The 22,224-nt window shown below is 40.3% G+C and overlaps 2 protein-coding genes across 9 annotated transcripts in view; one reads left to right on the forward strand and one right to left on the reverse strand.

Moving 5' to 3' along the window:
* Positions 1 to 2,115, reverse strand: part of ESCO1 (establishment of sister chromatid cohesion N-acetyltransferase 1) — a 112,860-nt gene extending 110,745 nt beyond the window's left edge. For 6 of the 8 annotated variants that reach the window (XR_002825850.1, XR_002825849.1, XM_004387918.2 and 3 more), the window contains exon 1: positions 1,832 to 1,981. The gene's annotated coding sequence lies outside the window, so the exon portion shown is untranslated. The other 2 variants (XM_023742048.1, XM_023742049.1) reach the window with 2 other exon arrangements.
* Positions 2,116 to 8,217: 6,102 nt separating this feature from the next.
* The window catches only part of SNRPD1 (small nuclear ribonucleoprotein D1 polypeptide), an 18,726-nt gene continuing 4,719 nt past the window's right edge, over positions 8,218 to 22,224 (forward strand). Inside the window, exons 1-2 of the mRNA XM_004387919.2 lie at positions 8,218 to 8,389; positions 16,816 to 16,892. Coding sequence (XP_004387976.1) covers positions 8,376 to 8,389; positions 16,816 to 16,892 — 91 coding nt within the window. The 5' untranslated portion in view covers positions 8,218 to 8,375. The remainder of the gene's footprint in view (positions 8,390 to 16,815; positions 16,893 to 22,224) is intronic.

The following is a 22,224-nucleotide window of genomic DNA, read 5'->3' on the forward strand; positions in this document are numbered from 1 at the left end:
GCAGGTCACCTTCATTATTAGAATAAAAACAATCAGCTTTGTGTTACAATGAATTACTAAAATAAAGAGGACCATTCAACAAAGGGAATTAATGGTGTTTTTTAGAGTCATTTTTTAGTTCTTCTCTGAAGCATAATTTAACAATTTAAATGCCTAGCACAAAACTTTGTATGGGGCAGATATTTTAAAAACTACCTGTTCACTACAGAATTATAATAATGCCTGTGCTGGGTTAAATGGAAGCATATTTTCATCAACCACTAAGGATTAAGGTGGGCAAAAGCTCATGAGCCAGGGCAAATTCTGTTCTAAGAAAGGTGCTTTCAACGTCACACATCTCACCCAAAGGGGTATTATGATTTCTGCCTAAAAGGGAAGTGCCTCTGTTACTGTCCTAGGCATTTTTTTCTCATTTCCTTGCATGCTTTCAGGCCTGAATCTGCAGTTTCCAAACTGAGCACTTTTTAAGTACTCTTCATGTCTCATTCCACTGGTGTCTAGGTGGTGGAAATTCTTGTTTTTCAAATTAAAAAATAATTCCACTGATCTTTGTGCCCTATGTAAAGCAGAAACTAACCACTTGATGAGATGAATACAGTACATATTTCACTGTAACCTGAATGTTTAAAACTCAAATTATTGTTTTTTCCAGTTTTTTTTTTTTTTTAAATCAATGCTCAGGGAAAAAAAAAGAAAACCACCCACATCCTACTATTCCACTAAGTAGCGTTCTTTTATTGGTTTATGCAAAGGCTCATTTACTGAAATATTTTGTATACTATTTGATACCGTGTGTTACAATTATTTCCTGCTGAAAGAATCTCATTTCACCTATCTAAAAGCTACAGAAACCATGGTTCATAGTACTCCTCAAATCTCAACATTTTAATTCCTTCTTCCCCTTCCCCCCGCCTCCCCAAAAAATACTATACGCGCTCCATTTTCAGAGTGCATCATTTAGAGGCTGGGGCGGGCTGGGAGGACAGGGTGATTGGCAGTCCTCTTAATTTTTTAACTCGCTATCCCAGTCTGTCAGAGCAAGATGAACCCCTATTGTAAAACAATCTTAAGAATAGCGGTAACAGCCGAGAATCCAGTTCCCTTCTACTCACATCTCTCTTTCACTATAACGTTCGCTCCGGCCCTCAACGGATAACCTGTATTTACTCCAGAGCAGCTTTATCTGGTGCCTACTCCAAGACCCTCATCTGTAACCCGAATTACCCTACGACCCTGGACCCGGTCTACCGCTCCCCTCCCAAAAAGACCAGGATCCCCGCATCCGGCCCCGCAGATTGCAGACGGTTCAGGCCGGGTCAGGGGACCGAGAGACAGCTCCGCGACGACCAAAGAGGCTCTGGGGAAATGAGGTGAAGGAAAGACGCCGGGGGCGGGGACAAGAGCCGAGACTACCTGCGGGACCATCGCCGACGCTGACCTAGTAGTCGCAATGGCTGCACGCCACCTCGAAGCTCTGAAAGCCCTTGCTGCGGTCTTGGGAACCCTGGCCCTGACCCCGTCCTCGGTCATCGCCCCTTATTAACTTTGACTGCCTAACAAGGAGCGGCAGGTGATGCGGCGTAGGCGGCTGCGATGTGCAGAGTTAGTTGCCTACCTCAGGCGACAGGGTCTCCGAGCCTCCCACCTCCGTCCCTGGGGCGCGAGGAGCCGGCACCAGAGAAGTAGGAAGAAACGAGCGAGGCAACACGACACAGAGGGTGGGACAGGAAGAGAGAGAACCGTTCTGCTCTCCGGAGGGGCTGGAAAAAGAGAGGTGAGGACCAGGCAGCCCGACAGCAGGCAGCGGGGATGGTCATGGACGCTCGCGTACCTTCCTAATTCCTATCTGAGGGTTCAAGTGGAGCCAGCATAGTGCCTCACATCCGGGTATCCGGAGACACTCAGCTGCTTCTGCCGCCACCGTCGCCTCTCCCGCGGCGCAGAAACACCGAACTTCCGGCGACTACGGCAACGCCTCGACCGTCAGATGGGAGTTACCTGTGACCGTCTTGGGTGCGCTTGCGCAACGCTCCCCTTCAGCCTTAACAGGCTCGGCTGACGTGCCCAGTCGACGAAGATGGCCGCCACGCTCGCTGCGACTCAAGCAATTTTTCACCCAAGCCCGGACGGCTGGGCGTCGGGGAAAGGCGAGCCAGCGTCCATCCTCAGCGCAGGCGCGGTGGGAGGCCTCGCGTGCGCGCCTCCGCGGGTGGGCGGCTAGAGGGGAAGCGGCGGCGCACCCTGGCGGCGGCTGCTTACTCCTCCAGGCGTCCAAACCCAGCCTTGGTGGTTTGTCTTGGAAATCCATAGCAACGGATTCCCCTGTCGGTTTCAGTTACTTCTCTCTCTACCTTTAGTTAAATGCCTTCAATCTTCGATATGGGCCAGTGTAAAGAAGAGGGGAGACAATTGACCGTGTCTCTCCTTCCCCAGTGCTGCACTACGCCTCAAAAAAATGAGGCCTTCACCCACTCCTTGCACTTTCTTCCTTGTGCGCTGGAGCATAAGAGCTTACAAGAAACTGCAGAAGGTTCCACTAGGTTTAGTCAGGGCAGATGTTCAGTCACAGCTTTAGCTCTTCGAAGCTTTTGAAGATAGAATCCAGGGTTCTATCACTAGAATTCATAGTTCCCACCCAGAGTTTTTTCCCAATTTGAGACATTTGGCATATGCCATTAAAATACGTATCAGGAGGAAAATTCAAAAGTGATCTGGAGGCCTGGTTAAAGGTGGTTATCGACCTGGGACTTTGACCATTATATTTACCTTCATCTGCGTGCAGTGGTTAGAAGCTTGGCTGCTAACCAAAAGGTCAGCAGTTCAAATCCACCAGCTGCTCCTCGGAAACCCTATGGGGCAGCTCTATTCTGTCGTATAGTGTCCTCATGAGTCTGAAATCAGCCCAACCACAATGGGTTAGATTGTCAGAAAAGTGGTGTGATTTCTTTTAGTTGTATAAGCCACTTTATCTTTGTTGTTGCTGTTGAGTTTATTCCAACTCCTAGAGACCTCATGTGTGTAAAGTAGAACTGTTTCACAGAATTTTCAAGGCTATGACCTTTTGGAACTTGGGTGCCTCAAATGATTAAGTGCTCAACTACTAGCAAAAAGGTTGGCAGTTTGAGGCCACCCAGGGGCACCTCAGAAGAAAGGCCTGAGAATCTGCTTCTGGAAGGTCACAGCCTTGAAATCCTATGGAGCAGTTCTATTTTGCACGCACGGGGTTACTATGAGTCAGAATGGACTCAATGGCAACGAATTTGGTGGGGTTTTTTTTGTTTGACCCTTTGGAAGCAGATTGCCAGGCCTGTCTTCAGAGGCCTCTGGGTGAATTCCGATCACCAACCTTTTGGCTAGTAGTCAAGCCCTTTTTTTTGTGCCACACGGGGACTCATTAGTAACTTTCAGTAACTTTATCTTTACTAACTCAAATTCTGGCATATACACATGCAAGCTATATGTTCAAGCTTCCATTCCCACAAAACAGGTCTCTGCTTCTGAGTGATCTATTTCACTATATTTGTTGCATTGGCCACCGGTTAGAAGCATAACTTTACAAATGTCAAACCACATGAAATTATATATACTTATTTTTGGTACAGAAGTAAATCATATTTAATGTATAACTCATTCTAGATTTTCTTTTCAAAAACTATATATAGTCAGTTTCTTAAACATGCTATGAAAGTATAGTTTGCTTTAATGGGAAAAATAAACTTAAACATTCTTTATCATTTTGAAGCATATTTTCACTTCTGATTCATTAGTTCTCAATTTGTAAACTCAATTATTCTGAAATATCATATTTGGCAAAATTTGTTTTGCCTTCTATCAATGGTTCTCTTTTACAACAATCTATCTATGAGCTTTGGAATTTGGTACATTTAATTTAGTTGTCCACTACAAAATAATCATGATCAGCCAAATAAATTTCTCCCCTAACTGAGTTATCAGTTTTTTTCTAGGAAATAGTAAAGAATTTGGGTTTTTGCAAATAATGATCAATGAGAAGCCTAGCATTGAATTGAACTGGTGGAGGAGTGTAGATCACAATTGAAATATAGAAAAACAAGTTTTGTTTTCAGAAGGGGCCTGGGACTAGCAAGAGATATTTTCTTAAATAACTATAGGAAGATATTCGATTTAGAGGAAAAAGTGTTTGGTAATCCAAAGAAAGTATTAGGTCTCTTTAGTTAGAAAACAACTGAAAACAACCCCGAACTAATACAGGGGGAGAAAATGAATTTATTGCTATTGTAAGTGGGGACTGCAAGGGGAACAGCTGACCTATGGGCATCCAAAAACCTGAGCATCAGGTGATGTCAACAGGACAATGTCTCTTTCTCCCTAACTTTCAGCTATTCTTTCATCTATATTGGCTTCATTCTCAAGCAAGCTCTCCTAACAACATGGCAAAGATTATGTTGGGCTCACAGCAAACTGATCCCAGTAAAATGAGAGGTCCTTATTCCTGTGAGCTCCGGAGAAAGTCCTGGGGGAGATCTGTGATTGGTTCAGCTTTTGCCACATGCCCATGCTAGAAACAAACACTATATTTAGATTTACAGAACTTAGATGTTTATGTAAATGGTGAAGGAATTTTTTTCACAACATGTACACCAAGATTTGCAAGCTTCTACCCTAAGCTGTCTTCCTAAATTGAAAACACTAAATGTACTCTCCTGGACTTGTTTGGACCCCTGGTGGCTCAGTGGTTAAGAGCTTGACTGCTAACCAAAAAGGCAAGCAGTCTGAACCCACCAGTCGCTTCTTGGAAACCCTATGGAGCAGTTCTACTCTCTCCTTTAGGGTCGCGATGAGTCAGAATCGACTAGATGGTAACCGGTTTTATGTGCTTTTTTTTTCGGGGGCGGGGCTTGTTTAAATCGTCTGTTTTCCTTGCTGACTATAAATTGCAGCTTGTACTTTTCTGGACTTGCTTATCATTAGGGCATCTGCTTCTAAAAACTGATAATGGAATAGTTGTCTTGCCCCCACACCACGTTCTCTTTTCCTTGTTTCTTTTGTTGCTTATAACCAGTCTAAACACCTGTAACATATAAAACCTCTGCTAATTCCCAGAAGACAGGGCAGTCTCATTTTCAAACTGACCATCCTGCTAGTAGCAAATAAAGGCTTTTTCTTTGTTGCTCCACTTTCGTGAACTTTATTTCAGTACTCTTTTGACTGTTTTGTACTTATGAGTGTAAAAATTCTAAAAAATTTCAAGCTAGAAAATGAAAATAGTATAGGAATTTACAGGAAACTCATGGGGCAATGGGTTTATGTTAATGAGGAGGAATAATTCAGAAAAGGGGGGTGAGAATTGTTGCACAATGTCACTGAATTGTACATGTAGAAATTGTTGAATTCGTGTATGTACTGCTGTGTGTATTCTCAATAACAGCAAAAAATAAAATAAAGTTTAAAAATTATAGCAATTTGGTATAAATCAACTGACAATGACATTTCAATCTGCCATCCTCTGGAAGCCCCACCACTATTATATGCAAGTAATAATGCCCCATATACTTGACAGGAGGTGAGTAGTGCTAGCTAGATTAAACAAACGCATGTAGAAAAGTCCAGAGAGGAAAATGAGCTTGATGAGTTCCAAGAACTGAAATATTCTAATACTATTGAGAGGAAATGGATTAAGATAGTCATTGTTAACCAATGTCATAAAACAATATGTGTACTACTGTTTCATGAGAAACTATTTGTTCTGTAAATCTTCACCTGAAGTACAATAAAAAAAATTAAAAAAAAGAGGTAGTCAAAGCCCAAACTAGGGAGAGTTTGAGGATAATACGAATAAGTACCCTGGGAGAAAGATGTGGCAGTCTGCTTCCATAAAGATTTCAGCCTTGGAAACCCCGTGGGGCAGTTCTACTCTAGCCTATAGGGTCACTATGAGTCAGAATCGACTCGATGACAACTGGTTTGGTTTGGCTCAGCACTAGGGATACTGCAATGAACAATGCACACAAGGTCTCCTCTCCATGGAGCATATATTCTAATAGGAAAGACAATCCACTATTTCACAAGTATTGATTGAGGGCACATTACGTGCAAGGCACTATTCTAGGTACTAAGAATGCTACAGTGAATAGAACAAATACAAACGCCCTTTCACAGTTTACATTCTTGTGTCAGACAATAAATAAGTTGTCAAATAAATGCTAAAAAGGAAACAAATATGGTAATAGAGCAGCACTGTCCAACAAAACTTTCTGCAGTGATGGAAATGTTCCATACCTTTGCTGTCCAAAAGAGTAGCCATAGCCACATACGGCTATTGAACACTTGAAATGTGGTTATTGCAACTGAAGAACTGAATTTTTAATTTTATTTCATTTTAATTTAAATTCCACACTCACTTACTGCTTGATCCAGTGGCTCATTTATATTGCTGTCATGGATTGAATTGTGTCCTCCCAAAATATCTGTCAATTTGGCTGGGTCATGATTCGCAGTATTGTATGATTGCGTACCATTTTGTAATCTGATGTGATTTCCTTTTGTGTTGTAAACTCTATCACTATGATGTAATAAGATGGATTAGCGGCAGTTATACTGATGAGGTCTACAAGATTAGATAGCGTCTTAAGCCAATCTCTTTTGAGATTTAAAAGAGAAAAGTGAGCAGAAACACATGGGGACCTCATACTACCAAGAAAGCAGCGCCAGGAGCAGAGCGCGTCCTTTGGACCGGAGGTTCCTGCCCTGAGACGCTCCCAAATCAAGGGAGGATTGATAACACGGACCTTCCTCCAAAGCTGACAGAGAAAGCCTTTCCCCGGAGCTGATGCCCTGAATTTGGACTTGTAGCCTACTAGACTGTGAGAGAATAAATTTCTCTTTGTTAAGGCCATCCACTTTTGGTATATCTGTTATAGCAGCACTAGATGACTAAGAAAATCACTATGGGTTTTTTTTGTTTGCTATTAACTCTCTGTCCGGAGACTCTTTATTCACATAGTTCTAAGGGAAGTCCCAATACAACAAGTGAATCAAAATTTTCATTTAAAAATTTCCCCCAATGAGTCCTATGTACATTAAAGTTTGATGAATATTACCCTACAACACCCAAGAGTTCTGGTAATCAGGGATTAAGTTTATGCTGGAGATACAAATTAAAGCCATCATTTTGGAGGAGATTACCTACAGGAGAAAGTATTCATGAAAAGATTAAGGCCTGGGGTAAATCCTGAAGCATCCAGCATACAATGGCCAGTAGAGAAGGATGAGGCAGCTAAGAAGACCTGGAAAGAGTAGCTACTGGAATAGGAATAAAATCAGGTGTGCTTGGCATCCTGGAAGCTGAGAAAGGAGAGTGTTTCAAAAGGAAATGCTTGTGTTGAATACTGCTGAGATGTTGACTACCCTGAAAATAGAAAAGTTTGTCTTGGAGGTTTCTGATGTCTTCTAGAAAAGCAATATCAGTGGAGAAGTTTGCAGAGTGACCTGGAGGTGATGAACAAGTAGAGACAGCTCATTCAAGTTTTTCCGTAAAAGAGAGGTAGAAATGGGGCAGCAGTTAGGGCTGAATCAGAGAACTTTGCTTTGTTTTTAAGATAAATTTGAATGCTGATGGGAAACAATTCAGGAGAGAAGGAGAAATTGATGATTCAAGTTAGAGAGAAATAACTGAAGGAGTGAAATTATTGAGAAATTGAGAGATGGGATCCAGACTACAAGGAAGAGTTTGTCTATGAAAGGGGCAACAATATTTTTAGCAATACTTTCAAAAGGATAGCATCTGTTTTCTCAAAGAAGTGTGAAATATTAGAGAGTGATTTGAGCTTACTAGAAAAGCCTGACAGGCTTTCTGGGCAATGTAGGGTGCCCAACAAGGTTTATGATCAGAACCGAAAATAATCAGCTAAATTGGGACATTTTCTTTAGGTACGTTAGGCAATGGTGAGATCCTTGGTCCTCTGTTGATCTAGAGTTAGAACAATCCTTTGGGCTTCTCTCAGAACTTCCCTTCATTCGCGGGGACATTTGGAGCTGTATAACGCACGGCGCCTTGCTGCGAGAAAACGTGATGGCGACACTCGTCCTAATTGGATTTCAACTCCTCAAATTTGCCGCTTGCAGTAAATTGCCTCCCAAACCAGCCCTAGCCGCCCTCAGCAGTTGCAAGGCACACCTCCAGGCACCAGGGGGTGCAGTCGCGCGACTCATGGCCGGAAGAGAGCCGGCTCAGGATGACCTCGACGTTTCCGCCGTGCGTTCGCAGTGTTCCGTACGCTCTTTTCGTCGCGAGCCCCGGGAGTAGGCGTTTCCGGTCATTCATACTCCCGTTCGGACGGTGATCTGTTCTCTGGTATCGTGCGCTATCGGGCCGAAAGGGTGACCGCGCTGCTAGGATGAAGCTCGTGAGGTGAGGAGGCTACGAAGCGGTGTGCGGGTTTCGAAGAGAGGGTTTGGGCCAGAGTTGGGAGACTCGGCTGCCCCAGCTGCAGGAGGCGCGAAAGTCGCGTGCGCGCGCGCGGCCTGGTAACGGCCTCCGGCGCCCGCTGCTTCCACCCTTTTGGCAGCGCGGGTGGTGCTCCGGTCCGGGCTTCAGACTGGGTCGCGAGGGATCCCTGTACTCTTCTAAGAGGTGGACTTAAAGGCGGAGCCATTTCTTCCCATTTATTGTCTTAGAGTTCTTAACGGTGCTTCGCAGGGTTTACGAGCATTTTCGCCTCGTTACCGATTTTCATTTTGAGGGGGAACTCGTGCTCTAGTCGAGGTTACTTTTTTGGCCCGTCTCAACTCCCAAGAAGCGGCTAATATGAATAGGTCCATGTGCCCTAGGAAGGTGGGAGGCGTAGCGAAATATTGTATTTCTTCGGTGAGTAGTCCTTCAAATTAATGCGTTTTTCATGATGAAACTGTTAACGTCGGCTTAAATAAGTACTTAGAAGCAGCATGACTTCATCTGGAAATATTGAAATCTATTTCTAAAATATTTTAAATCAGGGATGGACTCGGACTTTATATGTATACACATATATGTATATGTAGCTTATTTTTTGATATTTTTTGGACTTGTTATTCAATCCACATTTTTCTTAAGGTACACTTCTAGGAAGATCTCGCAATGTGGGGCAGAAGTCATTACTATTCGTGTTTGTGGCTGATCACACAGATAATAGGTTTTGCTTCCACATTTTCCTTTCTTTGACTTTATACTTTGTCCATTAGCTCTGCCTACTGAAGACTTGTTTACCGATTTGAGTACTTCATTCCAAACTACCTGCAAATAGATTAGGTTTGGCTATTTTTCCTTTTGACTGATCTTGAAACACGGGTGGAGGTTTCTAATAAGTAAGTGAGCAGTTAAAATACTTAGCTAGGTTTTTTTTTTTTTTTTTTTTTGTCTGTTGAGTCAAGGATTGTTAATGTCAACCGAACTGTTATTGGGCACCTGTTATACCGTGCGCTGGTAATAGAACCATTAAAAAAAAAGAGACAGCATCTCTACCTTGCTGGAGTGGTGAAGACAGACAAGTAGATGCTTTCTAGTATGCTTGAAATAACATAAAAGCCTCAGTACTTCTATAGAAGGCATGTATGGTTAATTTGTGGCCCATGTTTATATGGAATGTAGCTTTGGAGAAAAATGGCTCAAATTTAAAGAATATTTTTGCAATTTCTGAATACCTACCAGTTTGTATTTATTTACAATTAGGTTTTATGTAGTATTCTGTGTCTCATTTAAAGGCATTTCATGTTGTGACAGAATTTTCTTGTAATTTTTTATTTTTATTTTGTTTATTGTTGCAGTTTAAATGAAGTTTACATTTCAAGTTAGTCTCCCATACAAAAATTTATACGTACATTGTTATGTGACCCTAATTGCTTTCCCCATACTATGACACCACACTCCTTTCCACCGCTGATTCCCCATGTCCATTCAATCAGCTCCTAACCCTCTCTGCCTTCCGACTCACCTCCGGACAGAAGCTGCCTGTTTAGTCTCTTGGATCTACTTGAGCTAAGAGGCACTCTCATCACGAGTATCACTTTACGTCCCACAGTCCAGTCCAATCCCTGTCTGAAGAGTTGGTCTCAGAAATTGTTTTAGTTCTGGGCTGTTAGAGAATCCAGGGGCTATGCTTTCCGGGGTTCCTTCAGACTCATTCAGACCATTACGTCTGGTCTTCTTACTAGAATTTGAGTTCTGCACCCCACCTTTCTCCTGCTCCATCAGGGACTCTTTTGTGTTCCCCGTCAGGGCGATCATTGGCAGTAGCCAGGCACCATCTAGTTCTTCTGGTCTCAGGCTGATGAAGTCTCTGGTTTATGTGGCCCTTTCTGTCTCTTGGGCTACTACTTTCCTTGTGTCTTTGGTGTTCTTCATTCTCTTTTATACGAGGTGGTTGGGACCAATTGATGCATCTTAGATGGCTACTTGTAAGCTTTTGAAACCCCAGACGACACTCACCAAAGTAGGATGCTAGAATTTTCTTGTAATTTTTAATGGCTGTACTGACACTGGAAGGTCAGTGGTTCAAACCCACCATGCGCTGTTTTGGGAAAAAGATGTGGCAGCCTGCTTCTGTCAAGATTTACAGCCTTGGAAATCCTGTGGGACAGTTTTATTCTGTCCTATAGGGTCGCTGGGAGTCAAAATCAACTAGATGGCAGCAGGTGATACTGGTATACTGAAACCCATTCTGTGTCTTAGGTGGAATATAGAAACAAAATTTCTTCTTACTGGAAAATGTATTTTGCCTGGAGAAAATGATATTTGACTGACTAGTTTGCATTTTCATCTGACTAATTCTGCATCTCAATTCGTGGCACTCTCATCCTTATCCTTACAGTCACCCTAACCAAAAACCTGGGAGTCTTGAACCTGATTTCTTTCTCTCCCTGATAATCCTCACATTTGAGAAATCACTAGGTTTTGCCAAGTATACTTCATAGCAGTATCTCTCACTATTCCATTCTGTTTGGTTTTTGAGTTCAGATGGTGTGAGTTTGGGTACTGACGAAAACCATATTGTCTGGATCTATTTGGTATCTAAATTTTGGGTGTTAAGTAGAAGGAATTCAGAGAGTGAAGTTTTCATCAGAAAATAATTTGAATTTATTTGGCTCCTGGGCTCTGATAGGAAGGGATAACTGCCTATTTGTCGTCCTCATAATACCCTCCCTTTCATTCCAATCACCACAACTGAAGTTCAGGCTCGTTTTTTCCCCCTGCAGGCTCTCTTTTTTATTTCTCCTTTTGAGGTATATGTTTCGTACAATGAAATGTAATATACATTTCCCAAATTTGAAATTTTTACACACATGTGTATCCCAGTCCCTGTCAAGACACAGAACATTACCACAATCTCAGAAATTTCTGTTAAACCCCTTCTCAGTCATATCTTTGGCCCTATCTCTCCAGAGGCAACCAGCTTCTTCCACCATAGTTTAGTTTTGCCTGCACTAGAACATCATACATTTGGAATCATGCAGTATGTGCTCTCTCTAAAGTTTCTTTTCCTCAGCATCATGTTTTTTGAGATTAATTCATGTCGTGATGTGTACTGGTAATTTACTCCTTTTTATTGCCCAGTAGTCATCCATTGTATGTTTAAAACTGCTAAGAACATTCTTGTACAAGTCTTTTTGTGGATATAAGCTTTCATTTCTTTTGGGTAAATGCTTAAGAGTGGAATTGCTGCATCTTGCACTCCTAGATATACCTACATCCATAGATTTTTGTTGGTTTTATAGGAAACTGCTAGACTATCTTCCAAAGTGGTTGTACGATTTTATACTCCCACCACTAGTGTAGCGTTGCAGTTCCTCCACATCCTCACCAGCTGTCTTAGTTGTCTAGTGCTGCTATAACAGAAATACCATAAATGGGTGGATTTAACAAACAAATTTATTTTCTCACGTTTTAGGATGCTAGAAGTCCAAACTCAGAAAGGCTTTATCTTTGAGCTTCTGCTCCTGGGTGATCTTCATGTGGCTTGGCATCTCTCTTCCCCCATCTTTGTTTCTCACTCGATTGTTTAATCTCTTTTATGTCTCAAAGAGATTGATTCAAGATACACTCTACCTAACCTTCCCTCATTTGTATAACAGAGACAGCCCATTCACAAATGGGATTATAACCACAGGCACAGAGGTCAGGATTTACAGTACATTATTTTGGGGAACACAGGTCAATCCAACAGCATTCATTGTTGTCAGTCTTTTTAATTTTAGCCATTTTAATTTGCATTTTTTGATGACTAATGATGTTGAGCACTTTTTTACCTGCTTATTGGCTGCTTGTATATATCTTCTTCTGTAAACTGCCTGTTTGAATCTTATTTTTATTGTGTGTTTTTTTTTTTTAATTATTGAGTTGTAGGGATTCTTTATGTATCCTAGATAACAGTTCTTTGTCAGATATGTTTTTTCACTTTTTTTTTTTGCTTCTTCATTTCTTTATTTTCAAGAAGTCTTAATTTATCAGCATTTTGTTTTATGGTTATTGTTCTCTATGTCAGGAGCCCTGGTGGCTCTGTGGTTAAGTACTTGACTGCTAACCCAAAAGTCAGTGGTTCGAACCCACCAGCTGACTCCGCAGGAGTAAGATGTAGCAGTCTGCTTCTGTAAAAATTACAGCCTTGGAAACCTTATGGGGCAGTTCTATGAGTCAGAATCGACTTGATGGCGATGAGTTTTTTTTTGGTGGGGGGGATTCTGTATGTCCTTTCAAACAAACCTTTAAAACTCAAACCAAACCTGTTGCCTTGGAGTCGATTGCAACTCATAGCGACCTTATAGGACAGAGTAGAACTGTCCCATAGAGTTTCCAAGGAACAGCTGGTGAATTCGAACTGCTGACCTTTTGGTTAGCAGCCGACCTCTTAACCACTGCAGCACCAAGGCTCCAAAAGAAGCCTTTACATACCCTCAAATCATGAAGTTATTCTCCTCTAAAAGCTTTTTATGATGTTTATGTTTAGGTCTGTTATCGATCTTGAATTGGTTTTTGTAAATATTTGGAGTTGGGGTCCTAGTTTATTTTTTCCATATGTATTTCCAGTTATTCCAGCTTTGTTTTGCTGAAAAGACTTTCCTTTCTCCATTGGACTGCTTTGGCACCTGTGTAGAAAATCAAATGACATGTGGTTCTATTCTGGGCTCTCTATTCTGTTCCACTGATCTATTTGTCATTCCTTACATCTTGACTACTGTAGCTTTAACCTGGATGCTGCCCTAGCCACCTAATTTGTCTTCCTCAAGATTGTACTTTTGTCTCTCTAAAATCTATCCGTACATCTGCCCTAGGTTCTCTTTCAAGTGTGACTCTCCTAGAGGAGTTCTTTAAGAGTACTCGAGGCTCTCTATGAAAGGAACTTGCTTAACTCTTCCCCACTTGTTTTCTTGAGCTTTATATTCCATCACATGTACCCACAGTTGTCCTTGGGTGGTTACCATGCTTGGCTGCTAACTGAAAGGTTGGAGGTTTGAGCTTACCCAGAGGCACCTTGGAAGAAAGGCCTGGCAGTCTACTTCTGAAAAAAAAAAAATCAGCCATTGAAAACCGTTTAGAGCACATTTTGACTCTGACACACATGGTGCTGTCATGAATCAGAGTCACTCATGGCAACTGTTGGTTTGATTTTTTTTTTTTTTTTTTTAGTGCCCACAGTTACCCTGCACATTGTGCTGTTTCTTACCACTATGTCTTTGTTGTTTGGTCTCTTCACTTTATACTTGGAGTCCCTGGGTGGCACAAATGGCTAACATTCTCAGCTGCTAACTTAAAGGTTGGAGGTTTGAGTCCACCCAGAGGTACCTCAGAAGAAAGGCCAGGTGATCTACTCTGAAAAATTAGCCATTGAAAACTCTATGGAGCAGAGTTCTACTCTGACACACATGGGATCACCATGAGTCAGAATCGACTTCACAGCAACTGGTTTGCTGTGTATTACCAACTTTTCAGACTTCTTACTAGAAGTCCATCAAGATCTGACTCCCCTCCTCCTCATACTGCGTTAGGTTCCTGGTAATAACCTGTACAAATCTCTGTTTGCATTCTACATTTTATAGGTATTTTTAAGTATCTTATATGTCTGTCCTTTCTACTAGATATTGCACTCCTTGAGGGTCTTACTCACTTTTAATCTTTATTACCCGGCATTGGGACTACCACATAATAATGATAAATATTATTTATCACAGAATTATCCTTGGACTTGCTGGGGTGTATTTTTACTTTTTAGAGACCTTTGTGTTTACTTCATGGTTTTTCTTTTACTTCCATATGGCAGATTGCCTGATTACTTACTAAAGTATTTTATTTTTAGTTTAACCCTGCCTGCTTCCGAAAAAGATTTGAAGAGCCTTATAGTAAAAGTGGAGCCCTGGTGGCACAGTGGTTAAGAGTTCAGCTGTCAATCAAAAAGGTCAGCAGTTGAAATCCACCAGCAACTCCATGGAAACCCTGTGGGGCAGTTCTGCTTTGTCCTATAGGCTCACCATGAGTTGGAATCAACTGAACAGGAATGGTTTTTTGTTTTTTAAATAAAAGTTACTACTCAGTGGGAAAATTAAAATAAAAGGTAGAAAACCAAATTCTAGGATAGTAGAATTATTATTGCTCATTAAATTAAGAGCCAAATTAAATAACTCCTGTCTAGTGAAATAAAATACTAGCAGTTCATTGAGAGAGACTTTTTTCTTGACATCAAATACTAAAAGGGATTGAACACATGAATCTTTATATGAAGACATAAGTCGATTTTAAAGCTTATGACTTGATATATTCCAGACCAAGTACTTTCCCTTTTTGTTATGACTGTATCACTAAAAAAGTGGTACTTTAAGGGTGGATTCACATTAATCGTTGAAACGTTTTAGCCAGTGTTATTCAGGCCCTGTTACATTCCAGAATTAGAACACGGAGGATATAAAAAGATCATAATCCTCACACTCAAGCCTAGTGGAGGAAGAAAACAAGTCATCCTACATGTACCATTTAGTCTGAAAGATGGTATGATCAAGTGTACAAAGTACATATTAAAGACTAAACCAATTGTTGAGTCGATTCCAACTCATGCCAATCCCATGTGTTTCAGAGTAGAACTGTGCTCCACAAAATTTTCAAGGCTGTGACCTTTCAGAAGCAGATCACCAGGCCTTTCTTCCAAAGTGCCTCTGGGTGGGTTGGAACCACCCAGGGACTCCTTATTCAAGACCAGAATTTTTGAATATGCACGGCGTATTAGATGATATTGTGGGTGATTGTTCATTTTCTTAGATGTGGTCATGGTATTATGGTTATGTGGGAGAGTGTCCTTAATTAGAAAAGCATTATGAAGTGTCATAATGCCTGTAGCCTACTTTCACATGGTGTGGTAAAAGTATAAGCGTGTGTATAAAGAAGGGAAAACAAATGGCAACATTTTAATAATTTGTGAATCTTTCAAATTTTCTTCTTCTACAGTGTTTTACAACAAAAAGTTAGAGCAGAACAAAAGACTGGATGAAATGGGGGAATAGATAGATTATTCAGTAAGTATTATTGAGGCAATTGCTATCCAGTTCTGGAAAATAATAAAGACAGATTCTTAATTCCCACTATACAGAAAAAAGATGAATTTTGGTGAAGGTTTACACAGCAGTTTAGGTTCCCATTCAACAATTTCTACACATTGTTTAGGGAAGGAGACTGTTTTTACAAACATGAGGTGGGGAACGTCTTCCTAAGCAACTTATATACCCCAGAAAAATTGACAAAATTAACAGCATATGAATGAGGGAAAATTGTATGACTAAAGATACCATGAACAAGTAGAAAATTAAAAGAAAAACTCAACCTAATTGAACATGGTGTGCATAAAACCAAAAAACCCACTGGCATCGAGTCAATTCCAACTCATAGCGACCCTATAGGACAGAGTTGAACTGCCCCATAGAGTTTCCAAGGAGTGGTTGGTGGATTCCAACTGCTGACCTTTTGGTTAGCAGTTGAGTGCTTACCCACAGTGCCACCAGGGCTCCATATGTACATAAAGTGAATAAGTAATTCACAGAAGAAATAATTGTCTATATTCACAGGACAATATTCAATCTCATAAGTAGTTGGGGAAAAACAAATTGCCTTTTTTTCCCTATCAGATTAGCAAAAATTTAGAAGATTAGTAACAACTAGTGTTGGTGAAGGTTAGCAAACAATTGGCACCAATCTAGTTTCCATCAGCCAGGATAGTAAAGTAAATTATGATATTTTCATATAGTGAAATACTCAACAACAACAACATCCAGCTCTTAGAATGTTCTTTACTTATTGACATGGAAATATTCTAATATAAACTGTTAAGTGAGAGATATGAGTTATGAAAGTTACTAAAGTATGTAAAAACAAATTTTATATATCTGTTTATGAATGCACATAAAAAGATCTAAAAGAATATCCCCCCAAACTTAGAAGGGATTAGGAAGTGAGATTCTTACTTTATTCTATACACTTACAGTAAGCGTGTATATTTTTTACTGCCAGTTATAATCTCTTGGTTTCTTTTTTGTGGTTATAATGCTAGGATTCTGTATGTCTGGATTTTGGTTAAGCTATATGATGGTTTAAAGAATCAGAAACTTCCAAATGATATTTTGTTGTTACTGTGCCCCTTTGTAACTGTTGAGGATATAATTCAGGGGCAGCAGAAATTGTTATGAAAATTATTAATAGGAATTGATACAGATAGTACATGTAGCAAATGTTCAAGTTCTAGAAATTTCACTCTTTTCAACTCAATAAAAATGATTTTAAAATGTTAAGAGTAACAATTTATGGTTTTATTCCTGTCATCTTTATAGGTTTTTGATGAAATTGAGTCATGAAACTGTAACCATTGAATTGAAGAATGGAACACAGGTCCATGGAACAATCACAGGTATAGCTTTTATAAACGCTTTTCCCCCCCTCATCTCCTCCACTTGCAAATGAGAATTCTTTCTTGATTGCCTAATGAATATTATTATAGTATAAATCGTCATTCTTTTTTTTTCTTTTATTTTTGGTGAAAATATATACAGCAAAACTCACTCCACTTCAGCAGTTTCTAGACGTAGTGATCAGTGACATTGGTTACATTCTTCACATTGTGTCAGCATTCTCATTATTTCTGTCCTAGTTGCTTCACTCTCATTGACTTGAACTCCTGTCCCCCAATCTTCTCATGTATGCTTTAAAATAGTTCTCGTCCATTTGGTCTTATATAGATGATTTTTAAAAGAACACAATACTCAAGGGTGACAATCTTTACTTTTTGAGCTAAAGTGTTACTTAGTTTAAAGATGACTTTAGGGGATAGTTTCAATTCAAGGTTTCGAGAGTAACTCAGTGCAATAGCGTCAGGGACTCCATAGTCTTGACTCTAGCCTCAGTAGGTCCAGTAAGTCTGGATTCTTTAAGAATTTTAAGTTCTGTTCCACAGTTTTCTCCGTTTCTATCAGTTCTATGTATTGCGTCCCTGCAGATAGTCATTCTTTTTGTCCGAATTATTTCATTGACATTCCTACTTAAGCCTCACCTTAAGAATTGCTTATACTATAACCAAATTGAATTCCCCACCTTGTCCTGTATGTGACCCCTGTATTCCTTCTTTTATGCCTTTGCTTGTGTGTTCCTCTGCCTGGAATGTTCTTCCAAAATACATTTTCCTTCTTTTTTTTTTTTTTTGTGCTTCAGATGAAGGTTTACAGAGCAAATTAGTTTCCCATTAAACACTTAGTATACATATTGTTTTGTGACATTGGTTGCCAACTCCAGAATGTATCAACACTCTCCCCTTCTCGACCTTGGGTTCCCCATTATCAGCTTTCCTGTCCTCTCTTGCGTTTTAGTCCTTGTCCTTGGGCTATAGTGCCCCATTAGTCTTGTTTTGTTGTATGGGCCTGTCTAATCTTTGGCTGAAGGATGAACCTCAGGAGTGACTTCATTACTGAGCTAGGAGGGTGTCTGGGGGCCATACTCTTGGGGTTTCTCCAGTCTCTGTCAGGCCAGTAAGGCTGCTCTTTTATTGTGAGTTAGAATTTTGTTCTACATTTTTCTCCAGTTCTGTCTGGGACCATCTGTTGTGATCCCTGTCAGAGCAGTCAGTGGTGGTAGCCAGGCACCATCTGGTTGTACTGGCCTCAGTCTGGTGGAGGCCACACTCACAAGCTTTTAATACCCCAGATGCTACTCACCAAAGTAGGATGTAGAACACTTTACAAACTGTGTTATGCCAGTGGAGCTAGATGTCCCCCAAGACCATGGTTCCCAGCCCTCAGCCCAGTAATTCGGTCCCTCAGGGAGTTTGGATGTGTCCGTGAAGCTTCTGTGACCTTGCCTTGGTCAAGTTGTGCTGACTTTCTCAGTATTATGTACTGTCTTACTTTTCACCAAAGTTACTACTTACTATTGTCTATGTAGTGTTTATCCTTCCCCTCCCTCGTAACCATCAAAGATTGTTTCTTTTTGTGTGTAAACCTTTTCATGTGTTTTTATAATAGTGGTCTCATACACTGTTTATCCTTTTGTGATTGACTTATTTCCCTCAGCATAATGCCCTCCAGATTCATCAGTGTTGTGAGATGTTTCGCAGATTCATCATTGTTTTCTATCGTCGCATAGTATTCCACTGTGTTTATCCGTACCACGGTTTGTTTATCCGTTCATCTATTGATGGCACTTAGGTCGTTTCCACCTTTTTGTTGTTGTGAATAATGCTGCAGTGAACATGGGTGTGCATATGTCTGTTCATGTGACGGCTCTTCTCTAGGATATATTCCTAGGAGTGGGATTGCTGGATTGTATGCTATTTTTATTTCTGGCTTTTTAAGAAGGCGCCATAGCATTTTCCAAAATGGTTGTACCATTTTGCATTCCTACCAGAATACATTTTACTTTTATTAGAATTTTGTGTCCCAGCTCAACAGCACATCATGACAACAATAGAGTGTAAAAGGAGCCCTGGTGGTGTAATGGTTAAGTGCTTGGCTGCTAACTGAAAGGTCAGTGGTTCTAACCCACCAGCTGCTCTGTGGGAGAAAGATGTGGCAATCTGCTTCCATAAAGATTTGCAGCCTTGAAAACCTTGTGGGACAGTTCTACTGTGTCTTGTAGGGTCGCTAAGAGTCAGAATCGGCTCCACTGTAGTGGGTTTATTGGAGTGTAAAGGGGCAAGGGATGAGTAGGGTTCTGTGTCTGATTATCTTATGGAAAATATGTGGAAAATAGGGAAGTAGGGAGATGACCATAATTTTCCTGGACTGAGACAATCACTGTTAGGTTAATATTTTGGAGTATTTTCCTTCAATTTTTTTCCTTATGTGTTAATGCTTTGCTTTAATAATATTGTATATTTAGTTTTATATTTCAGGCCCACTGAGATTCTTTCCTCATAGTAAATGTTCCAAGAAATTGAAAATTTTCGAAAGAATCGATGAGTCAAATGAAAGAAAATACTACTTCAGCATATGTTGCCACCCTCTGAAATAATTTAGCTATTATTTGTGGATATGCTAGAACTTTGCAACACCAGTTGCTGTGAAAGGAATTCAATACAATACAATGTCTTAATATGGTCTATGACCATATCTAAGGAAGTGTAATTATTGTCCTGATAAAATTCAGTAAAGAGTGAGTTACTCTCTTCTGTCCAGAGCACTGTGTGAGATGTTGTGGAGGAACCAAAGATTGTGATTATGATTTGTGGAAAGGAAATAGTAATTAGTGTAGACTGCTTCTTTCTTATTTGCTAAGATCCTAATTGATATCAACAAAATCCTTTTCTGTAAAGTCTTCTCCAGTAGAGATTAGTATCTAATTCCTGTAGCTAATTCAAAGGAAATTGGTTAACTCATTCTGCAAAACTTTGACTATTTATTGTATATTAGATATTGATAGGCCCTGGACAGAGGTAGAAATTACAGACTTAGTATGGGGGTAGCACTGAGAAAGCTGGAAACAATAGGTCATGTTGAAGAAGTGTGTGATGAGAGTCAAGGAACTAATCTTAGAAGAGAAGGGATGAGCTTTTGAAAGAGAATAGTAGTATGTGCATAGGCATGAACCATAACAAACTTGGTGAGTCCAGAGAACATCATCTTATTTGCAGTGAAGTAAAGATGGGGATTCAGGGATGGAGGAACAGTAGAGGTAGAGGAGACCAGCTTGTGAAGGGCCTTGAATGTTATACTGTGGAATTCAGGTATTGTCCCTTAGCTGATGGAAACTACTGAAGGATTTACATAACCTACTGGCATGAGATTAGCATTTTAAAAAGATAACTGGTGATGTTTGGAAGTTGGACATGTAGGGAAAAGACGAGTCTAGCTAGGTGACTATTATAAAAAATAAATTAAGAAAGAATAAAGAGGATTTGACATTCACTTGCTGCTTATAAGCTTGAATTGAATGGACTTGGTGAATCAATGAGGGGGAGAGGTAGCATCCAAGGATGAAATGGCTTTAGAGTACCAGGAACTTCTCTCCACATCTATCCTCACCTGCAGAGAAATGTTTCTGTCAGGATGAATTTCCTACAAGGCCCTGCATTTCTTGTACAATTAAGACTAGTTGAGATTGAAGGCTAGTTTGTAAGGAAAAAGTAAAAATGCCTTCTTGTCTTCAAAGTAGGCAAGATTGGTTACTTTGGAGAATTCAGTGTACACAGTATTGTTCTTACCTAGGAAATGACAGTGTCTTGGCATGTCCTCTAACTTGAAGTCTAGAGAGTGACAGAAAGTAACAGTCTTCATTTAGTCCATGGGGACACAGGGATGAAGAGAGAGGGCTGTGGAGTAAAGAAGGAAAAAGATAAGAGAGAAATGGAGGAAAAGAAAAAAGGGAATGAGACTGGACATAAAAAATTGAGGAAGATAGAAAGATAAGGGAATGATACCTCAGAAAAAGAAATAGATGAAAGGGGAAGAAAAAGGAATTGTGTTTTTTTGCATGGTTTGTGTCTTTTTTTTTTCCCCAAATCAGCCTGGAAATTTGAAATTGATGAATGAATGCTGCAAGATATGGTTGTGGGAAGAAAATAGATAATAAAGTCAGAAATTTCAACAAGAATGCAGAGCAAAGCATACTTGAATTTTATCAAATCAAGTACCTTGTTGCTGTTAGGTGCCACGAAGTTGGTTCCGACTCATAGCGACCCTCTGCACAACAGAACGAAATACTGCCTGGTCCTGTACCATCCTCACAATTGTTGCCATGCTTGAGCCCATTGTTGCAGTCACTGTGTCAGTCCATCTCATTGGGGGTCTTCCTCTTCTTTGCTGACCCTCTGTTTTACCAACCATGATGTCCTTCTCCAAGGACTAATCTTTCCTGATGATGTGTCCAAAGTACATGAGATGTAGTCTTGCCATCTTGGCTTCTAGGGAGCATTCTGGTTGTACTTCTTCTAAGATGGATTTGTTCGTTCTTTTGGCGGTCCATGGTATATTTAGTATTCTTCGCCAACCCCACGATTCAAAGGCGTCAATTCTTATTAGGTCCTCCGTATTCATCGTCCAGCTTTCGCAATGCATATGAGGCAATTGAAAAACGCCGTGACTTGGGTCAGGCGTGTCTTAGTCCTTAAAGTGACACCTTTGCTTTTTAACATTTTTAAGAGATCTTTTGCAGCAGATTTGCCCAGTGCAATGTGTCATTTTATTTCTTGACTGCTGCTTCCACGGGCATTGATTGTGGACCCAGGTAAAATGAAGTCCTTGACAGCTTCAGTCTTTTCTCCGTTTATCATGATGTTGCTTACTGAAACCTTACTTTAAGGAAAAAAAGGTATGTGAGAAGTTTTTTTACGCAACCTGAATTAATGGGTGTTTGTTTTTAATTTACAGAGATTTTATTAAGGAAGCATCTTTAATTAGCAAGCATTCAAATATTTTAATTGTATGGATTGATAATTACAAATAGAGATCTTTTGAAGAACATTTTAGCCAAAAAGCAGCTTTGTTTTTATTTATTTTTTTTAAAGTTTTTTAGTTTTTTCCTATACAGAAATTTATACATACATTGTCATGTGACTATAATTGCTTTACCCATACTGTGACAGCCCACTCCTCCTTTCCACGCCTGATTCCCCATGTCCGTTCAGCTAGCTCCTAACCCTCTCTGCCTTTGTATCTCACCTCTGGACAGAAGCCGCCCATTTAGTCTCTTGTATCTACTTGAGCTAAGAGGCACACTCCTCACAAGTATCACTTTATGTCCCACAGTCCAGTCCA

The sequence above is a fragment of the Trichechus manatus genome, unplaced genomic scaffold (genome assembly GCF_000243295.1).
Source record: "Trichechus manatus latirostris isolate Lorelei unplaced genomic scaffold, TriManLat1.0 scaffold00199, whole genome shotgun sequence".
NCBI lineage: Eukaryota > Metazoa > Chordata > Mammalia > Sirenia > Trichechidae > Trichechus > Trichechus manatus.